This window comes from Vulpes lagopus, chromosome 1 (genome assembly GCF_018345385.1).
Source record: "Vulpes lagopus strain Blue_001 chromosome 1, ASM1834538v1, whole genome shotgun sequence".
NCBI lineage: Eukaryota > Metazoa > Chordata > Mammalia > Carnivora > Canidae > Vulpes > Vulpes lagopus.
This window is the reverse complement of record NC_054824.1, coordinates 179,569,756-179,586,481: the sequence shown is the minus strand read 5'-3', so window position 1 is coordinate 179,586,481 and position 16,726 is coordinate 179,569,756. Positions and strand designations below refer to the sequence as shown.

At 35.0% G+C, this 16,726-nt stretch overlaps 1 protein-coding gene across 1 annotated transcript in view; it reads left to right on the top strand.

Moving 5' to 3' along the window:
• Positions 1–16,726, top strand: part of LOC121492804 (membrane cofactor protein-like) — a 44,524-nt gene that overhangs the window by 16,520 nt on the left and 11,278 nt on the right. Inside the window, exons 4-9 of the mRNA XM_041757990.1 lie at positions 2,551–2,645; positions 4,043–4,240; positions 10,015–10,197; positions 10,597–10,641; positions 10,747–10,791; positions 16,569–16,613. Of these exons, the coding sequence (XP_041613924.1) occupies positions 2,551–2,645; positions 4,043–4,240; positions 10,015–10,197; positions 10,597–10,641; positions 10,747–10,791; positions 16,569–16,613 (611 nt within the window). The remainder of the gene's footprint in view (positions 1–2,550; positions 2,646–4,042; positions 4,241–10,014; positions 10,198–10,596; positions 10,642–10,746; positions 10,792–16,568; positions 16,614–16,726) is intronic.

The following is a 16,726-nucleotide window of genomic DNA, read 5'->3' as shown; positions in this document are numbered from 1 at the left end:
CTCTGTGCCCTTTTTATCTTCTTCTGAGAGTCTTACAGTGTATGTCTTGGTCTGCTAATTGGTGTCCCAACAGTCCCTTTTGCTATTTACTTTTCTTCAGTCTTTTCTCTTTCTACTCAATAATTTCCATTGCCCTCTCTTCAAGTTTGCCAGTTCTTTTTCCTGCATCCTCAAATCTGTATTTAATTCCTCTAATGAATTTTTCATTGCAATTATTGAACTTTTCAACTCCAGAATTTCACTTTAGTTTCATTTTAGGTTTTTTTGTCGCCTAGTAGATGTTTCTATTTTGTTCTCATATTGTTTTCTTGACTTTCTACATTTCTTTATTTAGTTCTTTGAGCATCTTTAAGGCAGTTATTTTAAAGTCTTTGTCTAGTAGATCTGCTGCTAGGACTTTTAGGGGCAATTTCTGTTAATTTACATTTTCCTTTGAATGGACCAAACTTACCTCTTTTTTTATGCCTTGTAATTTTTGTTGAACTATACATTTGAATCTACTAATGTAATTCTGGAAATCCGATTCTACCCTTTCCCTAGGGCTTGCTCTTTTATATTATTGTTGTAGCACATGTCTGGGCCAAGGATCAGCCTGACATGTAAACTGAAGGTCTTTTCAGTTGTCTCGGGCCTTTCCCTGGTCATGCACACTCACTTTTAATTTCCCCCACATATGCAGTTGTTCTTCAGTGTTTTAGTCTTCACTGTCTGGCTCCTGAGAGGGAAAAGGTGAAAAATGATGTGGAGAGCAGAGGATAATGGAAGTTGAATCCTCTGGAAGTCACTTCAGACTGTTAAAAAGAGACTTACAAGAGTTAGGGATAGTCACTTCAGACTGTTAAAAAGAGGCTTACAAGAGTGGCTGCCCACCTCGTTGACTGCTTCTCTGTGATCAGAAGTAGAATTCAGTGATAAAAGCACAGATTCCCAATATTTGGAGGACAGGGTCCTTTTTGCCCTTCCCTCCGGCTCACCCAAACTGCTTCTAAGCTGGTTCAGGAACACATACACACCTGCCTTCTGGGAGTGGGAGATGCATACCTGACACTGTGTGAAGATGATATTGACTGAAATCAATGCAATTTACCTGTCCTAGTCTTTCCTTGGAAGTTGTCAGCCATCATCAGAGTTCAGAGTTCCAAAATAGTTACATTGCATAGATTCTTAGAGTACAACTATTGTTTAGATGGGGAGATAGATTCCTGGTGTTAACTACCTTCCTATTGTCCCAGAATCATCTCCTAATACATAATAATAGAGAAATAATGAGTGAGCCTTGGGGGAAATGTCAACTGGAAATGTGTACAGGTAATTTCATTCTCTATTTTTTAACTTGATGAAGTAGAAATATTAGAGCATGTTGTCTGTACAGGCATACCTCAGAGATTAGGGGTTTGGTTCCAGACCACTTCAATAAAAGAATATTGCAAAAAAGAGAGTGAAAATAATTTTTTGATTTCCCAGTGCTTAGAAAAGTTAATTTTTATACCATACTGTAGTCTATTAAATGTGTAATAACATTCTCTCTAAAAAATACAATGTACATAACTTAGTTTAAAAATAGTTTGTTGACATAGAGACAGGAAGTCAGCAAATGTTGTTGCAAAAATAGCTCTGATAGACTTGCATGATGCAGAATTGCCACAGACCTTCAATTTGTAAAAAAAAAAAATACAGTATGTGCAAAATGCAATAAAGTAAAATGCAATAAAGCAAGGTATACATGTAGTTAATAGAGACAGCATGCTAGGCACTTTGAGGGAATATCAAACATCTAAGACATATTCTCTCCTCAGAGAAGTTGTTGCCTTATCGAGAAACAAAATATGTACAGAGAATTGTCAAAGGAAAATAGTAAATGAGAAATGCCAAATAAAGTGATTCATGATCATTACAATGAGAGCTCAGAAGGAGAAGAGAGTACTGTGAATTTAAATCATCAGGGAAGATAATGAATAGGCATATTCTTGAGCTACTCCTAGAAAGATACTCCAAAGATCATCAGTAAGAACTAAAACTCACCTAGCACTCAATATATGCCAGATGCAAGCTCATCGAATCCTCAAAACAGCCCCTTGAGGTATAAACTGTCATCCACTTTGCATAGATGAGAAAGCTGAGCGAGAGAAAAAGTAAGGGACTTGCCTGAGCTCAAATAGAAAGCGAGTAATGGATCTGGGACTCAGATCCAGGCAGGTAAACTCTAGGGCCTAATCTCTCTACTTGGTTGTTGTCCTTACGGAGAAGAATGACAGGAGCATAGGCATAGAGGTAAATGTATAAGGTGAATCCTGGAGATAGCAAAGTGGCCAGACTGACAGGACAGATTTATTTAGATGTCTTAGTTCTAGGTCAGTGTTTATTTAAATGCAGAAACTCTTTTTTGGTTAAATTATAGATACTGCTAGCATTCTCATTATATGCCCTTCAAAGAACTTCTGCCACAAACTACTGTAGCACAGAGAAACAACCATGTAAAATTTGCGTTCATTATTATATACATCTTGTTAACTGCTAACGAATCCAATAACTTTTTCTTTTCTCATTTAGTTTTCGGTTAGTTGGAAAAAAAAGTCTATACTGTGAAATTTCTAGTACTGACAGTAATAAAGTGGTTTGGAGTGATGATCCGCCACTGTGTACAAGTAAGTATATTCTTTTGTTAGAATCTAGAATACTAGTTCTTAAAATTTTGTTGCTGGGATCCTTTTATGCTTTAAAATTAGAAACCACAGAGAGCTTTTCTTTATGTGGGCTATGTCTACTGGTACTCATTATAATGGAATTAGAAGTTTTTAAAATAATTTTAAAAAAAAGATTTTATTTATTTATTCATGGTAGACACAGAGATAGAGAGAGGCAGAGACACAGGCAGAGGGAGGAGCAGGCTCCATGCAGGGAGTCTGACGTAGGACTCAATCCTGGGACTCCAGGATCACACCTGGGCAGAAGGCAGGTGCTTAAACCGTTGAGCCACCCAAGGTGCCCTAAAATAATTATTAATTCACTTTTAAGAACTGTAAGCTCAATGCATATTAATATTGCCACATATTTTTTATTAAAAAAGCAGAATTTTCCAAAGGAAAGAATAGTGGCATTGCTTTACAATTTGCAAATCTCTTCAAAATCTGGCTTAAAGGAAGATGTCTGAGTTCAGTCTGTTGTGCTATCACTCAATTTGTAGTATCTGGATAATTTCACTGTAGACACATAAGGATTAAAGTAAAAAGAGACAGTAATATCTTGATACTGGGAACTACTAATTTAGTGAATGAATATACAGTTGACCCCTAACACAAATTTTAACTATGCAGGTCCACTTATTTGTGTTTTTTTTAACTGTACAGCACTATAAATGTATTTTCTTAATGATTTTCTTAATAACACTTCCTTTTCTCTAGCTTATTTTATTGTAAGAATATAGTATATAATACATATATAAAATATGTGTTAATCAACTCTTTGTTTTCGGTAAGGCTTCTGGTTAATAGTAGGCTATTAGCACTTAAATTTTGGAGGAGTCAAAAGAAATATGAGGAGCTTCAACTATGAAGAGATCAGTTCTCCTAACCCCTACGTTGTTCAAGTGTCAAGTGACTTATAAATTATAAAGCATTTCTCAACTAGCACTGAGTTTTATTTTTAATCACAAGCATATTTTCTCATTAAAGTGTCAGCACCTCTCTCTTTTTAAAAAGATTTTGTTTATAAATTGTCAGCATCTCTTATAATGAGAACTTAAATGGCCTTCCAGATAAACACAGGCATTTTATATAGAGATCTTATATAAGTATTTAAGAAAACAGGTTTTCTAAAAAAAAAAAAAAAAAAAAAAAAAAAAAAGGTTTTCTTCTAAAATTTCATGTCTACATTACTGGTTTGAATTTGGAATAATACATTTTCTCACAGAAACTTTCTTCTAAATGGATATTGGATTTATAGCTAGCTTGTAGAATTCATGCCTTAATGAATTTATTGAAGGTATCATAATCATTTCCTTTCCTTCTGCCTTTCATGTCCTTTTTTATTCTTACTTTTTAAGAGATACTGTGTCAGCCACCTGGAAATATAGCAAATGGAAGATATACTGATAGCCACAAGGATGAATTTGAATATAATGAAGTGGTAACTTACAGCTGTGAAAATTCACAAGGAACAGATGAATATTCACTTATTGGAGACAGTAAGCTTATTTGTTCTGGCGATGGTGAATGGAGTAGTAACCCTCCTGAATGTAAAGGTAATATTTCCATTTCTTTCCTTCTTCATTTGTAAATATTTTGGAAATATTTGGTAAATACTTACCAAGTAAATAAAACAGCTACCTGTGCTTGCTCCTCCCATTAAATTGGTTTCTAATTTAATTTTCTAAAGGTTTATTTGGGGGGGCGCGGAGAGCAAGGTGGGGAGGGGCGGCAGAAGGAGAGAAAGAGAGAATCTCCAGTAGACTCCTCACTGAGTGGGGAGCCTAGTGCAGAACTCTGTCTCACTATGCATGGGATCACAACTTGAGCTGAAATCGACTTGGATGCTTAACCAATGGAGCCACTGAGGCTCCCCTAATATAATTTAATGTTGGTCAAAGTGACTCAAAAGTAGTTCTATTTATAGAACTCCCCAGCCTTTACCATACATGTTTTTGGCATTCTAATTAATACATTGTGAAATACTCCTGTATGTATGCATGAGGTAGGATTTTTTTTTTCCTGGAAACATCAAAAAGCTCAGCATAAACTGGCTTAAAAGTAAGTTTTATCTTGTATTACAAGAAATCTGAGAGTTCTGGCTACAGGAAATGGTAGAGCAAATTGTAAAAGACTAACACTCTCACAAATAAGAATGATAAACTCTGGACAAAACATGTTTAAAATAATGTGTAAGGTTGTAGAGAGTGACCAAAAGCAGAGAGACTATGGAAGGGATTGACTTCTGGAAGAAAGGGACCACTGAATGACAGCAAAGTATTTGCTCTATTCAGGTTCTCATAGAACATCCTTTAATACCATATTCTATGGTAGTTTAACTATCATATCAAAATATGATAGTTAAAGATTTTTTTTAGTTGAAATCGTGCAGATTATATCAGATCACAATGGAGTGAATGTAGAAATAAAAAATTTCTATAAAAGCCCCAAATATTTGAAAATTATGCAAGATACTTCTTACCAATCCAAGAGTAAAAGGGGAGGTCACAAGGAAAATTAGAAAGTGTTTTGAATTGAAAAAAAAATGAGGAACACAACATATCAAAATATCACTCTTTGTGGGATACAGCAAAAACATTGCTTAGAAAGATATTTATGGCCTGAAATATTTATATTAGAAAAAGAGAAAAGTCTCAAACCCATGATTCAAGCTTCCACCTGAAGAGACTAGAAAAGAAGAAATTAAGCTCAAAACCCAGGAACAGAAAGAAATAATAAAGGAGGAAATGAACAAAACTAAAAGAAAAAAAAATGGAGAGAATCAGTAAAACCAACCTGTGGCTCTTGGAGAAGGTCAATAAAATGAATAAACCTCTTTATCCAGGCTGACAAGAAAAAAGAAGATACAAATTGGTAGTATCAATAATGAAAAAGAGGACATCACTAAATATCTTGCAGACATTTAAAAAATAATAAGGGAACAACTTTATGCCTATTAATTTGACAACTGAAACCTCTCACAAAAAGAATTATTTAGATCCTATATCCTCAATGGGGATTTCTGCCAAATATGAAGGAATAAATAATAGCTTTGTACGAACTTTTCAAGAAAATACAAGAGAGAGACTACTTCTCAGTTCATTTTGTGAGGACAGCATTGCCCTGATATTAAAACCAAACAAAAACCTTGCAAGAAAATTATAAGTAATATCCATAATAAAGATAGAACCAAACTCCTTTACAAAATGTTAACAAATCAAATTCTCTCGTATATGAAAAGAAAAATGCATCATAATCAAGTAAGGTTTATTCCATGAATGCAGGGTTGATTCATATTCAAATATTTGTCAGTACAATATATTGTCTCAAGACTATATAGAAGGGGAAAAAAACCTACACATGATCATCTTAATAGAAGTTTAAAAAAAGGCAGCTGACTAATCTTTTCATGATAACATTTCTCAGCAAACTAGGAATCAAACAGAACTATCTCAATCTGATAAAAATGCCACAGCTAGCATTATATTTAATGAAGAAAGATGAATTTATTTCCCCCTAAGGTAGGAAGAAGACAAGTATATCTACTGTCACCACTGTATTCAGCATTGTATCATATTCAACCTTCAGCAAGAGATAGAAATAGGAGCATACTGGAAAGAAAGAAATAAAATATAATCCTTGAGATGATTATTTAGAAGATTTGAAATACTGAAGTTTTAGCAAGTTTGCAAGACACAAGATCAATGTATAGAAAGCAAATATATGTTTACATACTGGCAGTAAACTATTAGAAACAAAATTTTTAAGTACCATTTACAACTTCAAACTTGTATAAATACTTGTGTATGAATCTAACAACACATGTGCAAGATTTGAATGGCTAAAAACAGCTAAACACTTAATAAAAGAAAGAAGACCTTAATAAATCGAAATTTGGTAGCATGAATTAGAACACTCAGTATAATAAAGATGTCAATTCTCCATGGTTGATCTATAAATTCACAAGCCCAACAAAAATCCTAGAATTTTTAAATTATTTTTTATTTGAAAAAAAATTTTTAAAGGTTTTATTTATTTATCATGAGAGACAGAGAGGCAGAGACATAGGCAGAGGGAAAGCATGCTCCCTGTGGGGAGCCTGATGTAGGTGGGACTCAATCCCAGGACCCCAGGATCATGACTTAAGCAAAAGACAGATGTTCAAACACTGAGCCACCCAGGTGCCCAAGCAGCAGAATTTTTTATATAAATTGACAAGCTGAATCTAAAATTAATGAAAAAACTAATGAAACAAAATACTCAAAGCATTTTTGAAAATAATTTTATAACTCTCATTCTTCCTGGTCTCAGGACTTAATTATAAAATATAGTATTAAAGCATATAATTGAGACAGTGTAGTATTGTCGAAAGGGTATATAGAGCAATGGAACAGAATATAGTCCAGAAATAGACCCTTCCAGATGTGTCCAATTGATCTTATCATAGTTGCACAAACAATTCAATGGAAAAATGATAAAAGTACAGGCATAATTGGACATAAATATTCAAAAATATCAAAAAGAACCCTTAATTCATGTTAATACAGTATAAAAATGTTTACTCAAAATGGATAATGGATGTAAATGTAAAATCCAAAACTAAAAAAGTTTTATTAGAAAACAGAAAAAGTTTGTGACCTAGCCAAAGATTTATTAAATACAACCATAAGAGCACGATCCTTTAAAGGAGAAAAAAAATCAATGACAGACTTTTTAAGAGCTCAGAATGTCTGCTGTCACACAACACTGTTAAAAGAATTTTTTAAAAAGTGCCATGGACTGGAGAGAAAATATTTGCAAAACACATGCCTAATAATGGACTAGATAGGTAGGTAGGTAGGTAGATAGATAGATAGATAGATAGATAGATGATAGATAGATAGATAGAACAGCTCATTTTTTTTAAATGGGCAAAATGTTTACATTTATCTATTTAATCAAAGAAGATATTTGGATGGCAAAAAGTACATGAGAAGTTGCTCAATATCATTAGCGATTACAGAAATGTAATTTAAATGACAGTGAGATACCTAGATGCCTATTAGAATGGCTGAAATTAAAAAAACAAAAACTAAAAGCTAAAAGATAAAAATACCATATACTGGTAAAAATGTAAAACAGTTGCAACTTTCATACACTTTTTTAAGAATGAAAAGTGATATGACCTCTTTGGAACACAGTTTGGTGATTTCTTATAAAACTAAGCATACATTTACCATACAACTCAGCAATCCAAGTAAGATGAAAATACGCTCACATAGGAATCTGTGTGAGAATATTCAGCTGCTTTAGTTATAATCACCCCAAACTGGGAACAACCCACTTGTCCTTCAACTGGTGAGTGAATAAACAACTGCGGTACATCCACACAATGGAATACTCCTCAGCAATAGAAAGGAGTGTGCTGTAATCCATGCAGCAACAGGAATGAATCTCTAATGCATTATGCTAAGTGAAACAAGCCATACTCAGGGGCAGTGGTCCCATTATGACATTCTGGAAAAGCAACTGTATAGAGATAGAAAACAGATCAGTGTTTGGCTGGTTGGTGAAGGGGGTTGTGGAGGTGGGGAGGGTTGATTACAAAGGGGCATGAGGAAATGTTGGGGGGTAATGCAAGTCTTCTGTGTCTTTACTGTGGTGATTGCATGATTATTTGCATTTGTCAGACCTAATACGGCTGTACACTTAAAAGGGTGAGTTTTACTGTATGTAAACTGTGTCTAGCAAACATAAGGAAAACCATTAGTGCAGTTAACAGCAGTGTAGCACGACAGGGAAAAGATCGGTGAACCTGAAGTCAGGAGAATATGATTGGAAATGAATGATTAGAAAGAGAGAGACTTACAGATCCGTGGAAGAGGAGCAGGAAGTCACCATACGTGCTATTGGTGCTTCAGAAAGAGAGGAGAAAGAGCAGTATGGAGGTGATTTGAAAAAATATTGGCCCCAAATTACCCACATGTGTCCCAAAACAATAACCTCACAGAACCAAGGAAGTCTGACCCAAGCAGGATAAACACATTGTTCTAGTTTACCAAGAAACCCCCACTGAACTAAACACATCATGGTAGAACTACAAGGTTAAAGGCAAAGCAGCCAGGAAGAGGGGAGAATAAACACATGTCACAGTGTCCTCCCCCAAGTAAGAGTGACAGCTGACTCGTGCTGAGGAACAGTGGAGACTGGAAGACAGTATCTGCTAGCGTGCTGGAAAAACCCCAAAACACGTAATCTAGAATTCTCCGTCAAGGAGAAGTCTTTCAAGACTGAAGGTGATGAAATGAAACCTTCTGAGATAAACCCATGCCAAGGATATTTGTCATGAGCCGACCTGCACATGGGAATTGCTACAGGAAGTTCCTCAGGCAGAAGGGGAATGAGAGCTGATGGAAAGACAGAACCCTGGGGAACAGAGGAAGAGCAGTCCTCTGGTTGAAAAGGCTCTCCTCTTTCTGGCCCTTGTCTGTTGGTCAGATTGAACGTCCTAGGATGTTCTGTTGTAGTCCCTGCCCCAACCCTATGGTATTGGTTTTTGGTTCCAAAATCTGCCAAGCCCCTTAGTGGATCCTGAGAGCGATCTATCAGGTCATGACCAGTAGTTTACTTGGTAAGAAGCAGAGTAGAATGGGAAATTGAGCAGAGTCCACTGGCATGAGGCTAACTTGTATTTCAGGCCTGTGTGCTCACATACTGGTTTGCAGGGTAAAATGTGCCATTTGATCTCTAGGCTGCAGGCCAAGATGTTTGGAAAACGCTGCCCTAAGTCCACTGGCCTTTCCATTTCTTGCAAATCCCTGTTTGTGTATGTTGTTGCTCCCTGAGAACGACCTTTCTGCGTATGTGTGCATGGCTACCTGCTTTTCGACTTTTAAGTTTGAGCTCAAGTATTACTTTCTCAGAAGAGTATGTGTTTCCTGCTTTCCTGGGAAAGCAGGGTACTGCAATCAGTGTCAGCATGACCTTTAAAAAAATCCCTAGAGCAAAGGACGATTAAAAGTTGCTCTTGAACTTACCCCAAATGTGTATGTGGCGGTCAGACCTTTCTCAAAACTTGTCACTAATGGGAAAAAATGTAGGAAAGCCAATAAACTATAATGTGAGTCTTTTCTAGGAGGAAAAAAGTTACTAGATTTCTCTAAATCCATTTCCCTGGAGTTAAAATGTACATACATATACAGGGTTCTTGGGTATTTTTTTCCTTAATTAACAACTTGCCTTTCATTCCTTGTCTGTTTCTTCCCACTCGAAATTACTGCTTTGCATTATTTTTGTCTGTCCCTGTGTTAACGCAGGTTTCCATTAATTCTGGAATTTCTTTACTTTTCAGTGGTCAGATGTCCATTTCCAGAACCCGAAAATGGCAAACTGGTGTTGGGATTTAGCAGGAAATACTACTACAAAGCAAGAATTGAATTTGAATGCCTTTCAGGGTTTTACCATAAGGGCCCCAATTTTGCAGTCTGTGGCAGTAACAGTACTTGGGAGCCTGAGATGCCGATGTGTCTTAAAGGTACAATGGATATTGTTTTCCTTCTTGTCTATTTTTTTTTATTATGATGTTGTTTCTTTGACATTAAATATCAGTGATGCCAGATAGTTGAAAAGAAGCAATTTTAGTATTTAACTCTGTCTTGGATTTATTTCCCTGACAGATAAATGACAAAAAGAATTCTGCTATTGTGATTTTATATATTTTCATAGGGTCTTTGCATGTTATGTATACCAGTGTATATAAATTTCTCTCATGTGGCTTTTTTCTTCTGTATAAAAAGGAATAGCCATTTTCCAGAAAATTGAAGCTGAGACTTTCTACCTAAATAAGTCAAGAATGAAAGGCATACTTCATATAAATGAAAAGAACACAATAATTCCCAGGTGGCTGATTCATTTTACATTATCTTTTTTCCAGTGCTGATTCCTCCTACTACAAGTCCTCCGATTTTGAGTCATACAGGTTTAGTAATTTACTGCTTATATCCAGAAATCTTTAAAATTCCTGGTGTATGTGCCGGTAATAATTCCCAGTCATTTGATACATTTACATTATTTTGTTTTCCAGTGTCGAGTCCTCCCAGTACAAACTCTCCAATTCCGAGTGTCTCAGGTTTAGTACCTTCCTGCTTATATTTTTAAAAATCCTCTAAATAATTACTTACATGCATTCATCATGTTCAGTAATGAAAAGAGGAAGAACATATTGATAGCCACTTTTAAATTGTTCATGATTCTAAAACTATTTGCCATAGTGTACAGATATAAACAGATATGCAAACTTGGGCAAGTTATATAAACGTTAAATGTGTCTGTATTTGTAAAATGATTTAATGCCTTCCTCATGGAGTGATGGCAAACTTTTAATAGGATTCATTTAAAACAGCACAGTGCCTCGCATATGAGAAGTTCCTAAAGGTAGCTTATATGACATCACTCGAATTAATATGAGTGAAGAGGAAGGTCCTTGTCTTGTTTTAACATATATATATTGCTATGGCCAGAAGGAAATATCTTCCAGATTTCAGAGTTGCTATCTTTGAACACCATTATTTGTATGATTTATTGTCATTTAACATCTGGAATTTACATCTTAAAATACAAAGCTATAGGAAACTTTGTTATGCATATATTCTGATGTATTTGTGCAAATACAGATTTGCACAAATTACCAGAAGTAGAATTAAAAAGTTTAAAATGTATATTATTTTCACTTTGAGAAATGGTCAATCTTTTTAATATCAAAAATCAAGATTAAACCCATAATTTTGTATCGATAAAGTTGGTGAACCAAAAGAAATTAATTTTTTCAGAATCCAAGCCACCTCATATGACTATACATCTGAGTTGAAGTCATCCAGTATCAGCAACTCTGTATCCTACTTTTACTAAGAGCTTTATAAGGCGATGGATTAAAAATGATGTCATATATTAATTTGCATTTCCCTAACTATTAGCGAAGCTGAACTTTTTTTGGTCTACTTTGATTTATTCATGTCCTTTGCTTATTTTTCTCTTATGTTTCTATAATATTTTTCTTGTTGATTTGTCAGAATTCATTATAAATGAAAGCCCTGGTAATGAAATGAACAGTTTTTTCTAGGTTTTTTCCTTTGCCTTGATTTTACTAGTCAGTTTTCTTTTTCAGATTTTTATACTATTGGATATAGATTGCTTTTTATAGTTTTATACATAAGTAGTATATGAATATAAGTCTATAAGATTTCAAACACTATAAAAGTATATAGAATAAAAGATTAGCTTTTATATAGAATAAAAGATTAGCTTTTTTTCTCTTTCTCTAGTCCATTACCTGAGTTAATCACTTAATAGTTTTAGGGTGTCTTTTTATCTATTTCTGTACATAAGCATCCTTTTATGTGTAGTTATATATATTTTTGTGTTTTGTTTTCCTTTGTTCTTAAATTAAAATGGCATCATTTTGTTCATATTTTTCTAAAACTTGTACTTTTTCCACTTCATGGATTGGGGTTGTATTTAGATTTATTATATCCCATCCTTTTTCATGATGACTTTAAGATATCATCAGGGGCCTTTTATATGTATAGTTGGGTATATTTATCTTTTCCCTAATGGCTATGTGTTTTGTCTTTTTTTATAAAGTCTTTAGGTCTTCCCCATGCTGAAACATATATTTCAACCATGCATTCTGATTGCATTCTTTGCATTTAATTTGTTGATGCATCTGAAACTCATTGTGGTAGGTGGAGTGAGATAGGGTCCCTCTCTACCCTACCCATCCCCATTCAGTGGCAAAGTAGGAACATCTGTTGATTAAGTTGTCTTCTCTCCAGCTATTTTCAAGTGCCAAATTTTATTATAAAATTCACAGGTATTCTAGTCCTCTTTGTATTCCCTTGAGCTCTTACGGTCTTGCACCAGCACCAGATTATGTTTTTATCACAGTACTATGATACGTTTCAATATCTGGCAGAACACTTTTTTTCAGAAATGTTTATAGACTATTCTGTGTATTAATTTTTTAAAGATTCTATTCATTTATTTATTTGAGAGAAAGAGAGGGAGAGTGCATGGGTGAGGAGCAAAGGGAGAGGGACAAGCAAATTCTGTGCTGAGCATAGAACCTGACATGGGGCTCGGTATCAGGGCCCTGAGATCATGACCTGAGCCGAAATCAAGAGTCGGATGCTTAACTGACTGAGCCACTCAGGCGCGGTGCCCCTGTGTGTTAATTGCTTTAAATAAAGTTTTATTACCATTTTAACCATTGTAAATGTACATCTCAGTGGCAGTAAGTGCATCCACATTATTTATAACCGTCGCTACTACGTGTATCTCCAAAATGTTTTCATCTCAAATTGAATCTTAATTCCTACTAAACAGTAACTTTCCATCTCTCCACCCTTCCGCCACTGCTGCCTGCCCCCCAGCATTGGCACCCACTATTCTACTTTCTGTCTCTGTGAATTTGACTATTCCAAGTACCTCATAAAAGTGGAGTAATTTCTGGCTTATTGCAGTTAGCATAATGTATTCTGCTTATTTCGCTTAGGATAATGTTTTCAAATTTCATCCATCTTATAGCATATAGAAAACTTATTTCTTTTTCTGGCTGAATAATAAGTCCATTGTATTATGTACCACATTTTGTTTATGCATTTATCTGTTGACAGACCCTTGGGTCATTTCTACCTTTTGGCTATTCTGAATCATGTTACTCTGAATAAAAGCATTTGAGTAACTGTTTGAGGCTCAATTTTCAGTTTTGATGGTTCATCTATCTACCTAGGAATGGAATTGCTTGTGTTATATGGTAATTCTGTGTTTACTTTTCTGAGAAATAGCCATACTATCTTCCACAGTGGCCATACCATGTTACCTTCCCACCAGTGATGCACAAAGATTACAATTTCTTTTTTAAATTTTATTTAAATTCAATTAAATAACATATAATGTATCATTGATTTCAGAGCTAGAAGTCAGTGATTCATCAGTCTTATGTAATACCCAATGCTCATTACATCAAATGCCCTCCTTAATGCCCAACCCCCAGTTACCCCATCCCCCACCCCACTCCCTCCAGCGACCCTTAGTTTGTTTCCTATGATTAAAAGTCTCTTATGGTTTGTTTCTCATGTTTCATCTTGTTTTATTTTTTCTTCTCTTCCCCCATGATCCTATTTTGTTTCTTAAATTCTACATATAAATGAGATCATAATTGTCTTTCTCTGATTGACTTATTTTGCTTAGTTTAAGATCTTTTAGTTCCATCCATGTTATTTCAAATGGCAAGATTTCTTTTTTTGATGGCTGAGTAGTATTCCATTGTGTATTTGTGTGTGTGTATATATATCTTCTATATCCATTCATCTGTTGATGGACATCTGGGCTCTTTCCATAGTTTGGCTTTTGTGGACATTGCTGCTATAAACATTGGGCTTCAGGTGCCCCTTCAGATCACTACATTTGTATTTTAGGAATAAATACCTACTAGTATAATTGCTCAGTAAGATTCCAGTTTCTCCACCTCTTTGCCAACACTTGTTCTTTTTTTTTTTTTTTAAGATTTTCTTTTTTTATTCATGAGAGGCACAGAAAGAGAGGCAGAAACACAGGCAGAGGGAGAAGCAGGCTTCCTGCAGGGAACCCTATGTGGGACTCGATCCCAGGATCTTAGAATCATGACCTGAGCCAAAGGCAGACGTTCAATCACTGAACCACCCAGGCATCCCGCAACACTTGTTCTTTTTCTGTTCTTTGATAATAGCCATCCTAACACATGTGAAGTAGCATCTCACTGATTTTTGTTGTTTTGTTTTGTTTTGCTTTTTTGAAGTAGGCTCTATGCCTAGCATGGACCCCAATGTGTGGCCTGAACTCACAACCCTGAGATCAAGAGTTGGAAGCTTAACATACTGAGCCAACCTTCTCATTGTGGTTTTTATTTGCATTTCCCTAATGATTAGTGATTAGTCGTCTTTTCGTGTGCTTATTGTCTTTTGCAGATCTTTGGAGAAATGTCTATTCAGGTCCTTTGCCCATTTGCCAAGTCATTTAATTGGCAATTTTTTTTTTTTGGTATTGAGTTTTTTGAGTTCATATATTTTGTGTATTAGTGCTTTATCAAGTGTGTGATTTGCAGATGTTTTCTCTCCTTCTGTGGATTGCCTTTTCACTCTATTTACAGTGTCCATTGATGGACAAAATCAATGCCCATTGATTTTCATGAAGTCCAGTTTATCTATTTTTTCTTTTGTTTCCTGTGCTTTTGTTATCACATTCAAGAAGAGTTGCCAAATCTAACATCACAAAGCTTGTTCTGTATGTTTTCTTTTAAGAGTTTTATACTTGTAGCTCTATATTTAGTTTTGTATCCATTTTTAGTTAATTTTTGTGGATGGTGTAAAGCAAGGGTCCAACTTCATCCTTCTGAGTTTGGATATCCAGTTTTCTGAGAACCATTTGTTGAAAATTTTGCTCTTTCTCTATTAAATATTCTTAGTACCCCTAGTGGAATCATTTGACCATAGTCATAAGGGTTTATTTTTTGAGTTCTTTATTCTGTTCCATTGGTCTGTGTGTCTGTATTTTGCCAATTGCTTCTCTATTTGATTGCTGTAGTTTGTAGTAGTAAGTAGTAAGTTTTAAAATCAGGAAGTGTGAGTCCTCCCAACTTTGTTGTTCTTTTTCAAGATTATTGTGGCTGTTTTTAGTCACTTGAGATGCCATATGAATTATAGGTTGTTTTTTTTTTTTCTGTTTCTGCAACATGCATATTCAAGATGGTAATGGGGTTGCATTCAGTCTGTAGATTGCTCTGTGTAGTATTAACATTTTAATAATATTAAGTCTTCTAATTCATGAACATGGAATGTCTTTCCACCTATCTTCAGTTCATTTCAGCTACGTTGTGTGGTTTTCAGTCCTTCACCTTCTTGCTTGTTTTATTCCTATTTTGTTTGTTTTGGATGTAACAACTTTTATTTGTTTTATTTATTTATTGTTTATTGTAAATGAGATTGTTTTCTTAATTTCCTTTTTTGAATTGTTCATTGTTAGTATGTAGAAACATAGCTGATTTTTGTGTGTTGATTTTGTGTCCTGCAGCCTTGCTGAATTCATTTATTCTAATTGTGTGTGTGTGTGTGTGTGTGTGTGTGTGTATGTGAGAGAGAGAGAGAGATCCTTAGAGTTTTCTATGTAAAGGTCACAACATCTAGAACAGGGATCATTTTATTTCTTCCTTCCCAACTTGGAAGCTTGTTATTTCTTCTTCTTGCCTAATTGTTCTGACCAGAACTTCTAATATGTTGAGTGAAAGTGGAAAATCCAGGCTTCTTGTCTTGTTCCTGAACTTAAGGGAAAAACTTTCAGTCTTTGACCAATGAGTATGATGCTAGTGATGGCTTTTTCATAAATTTATTTTATTAATTTCATAAATTTATTTTAACAATAAATACTTGAATTTTTTAAAGATTTTATTTATGAGAGAGAGGCAGAGACATAGGCAGAGGGAGAAGTAGGTTCCCTGGAAGGAACCTGATGCGGGACTTGATCCCAGGACCCTGGGATCGTGACCTGAGCCAAAGGCAGATGTTCAACCACTGACCACTCAGGTGCCCCCATAATTTTAACAATATACTTATGATATAGTTGCATAACATACCACAGACTATTGTCACAGGAAATGTTATTGGATATGAAGAATGCTGATCACATACAAATTTACAGTATTTTATGATGCTACTTTTAATGGGAAACATTCATGTATGTAGGTAAAACAAAATTATGGGTTTTCGCATGAAGGCAAAAATTCAAAACCTATGAATTTAGATGTCTTTAAGCTTTATTTTTTTCCTCTCTCTCTCTCTTTTCTTAACTTATTTCCTTTTTTTTTTCCCCCCCTAGGATCTCCCAAGCCCAGTGATGAAACACCACCTAGTGACACTTCAGGTACTATTTTGGTTATTAATAGCCTTGTATTATGAGACTCTAGCATTCTACATGTAAATATCATATTTCAGTTACCTATAGTTAGAGAAGAAACAGCATGTCACAAATTGGTA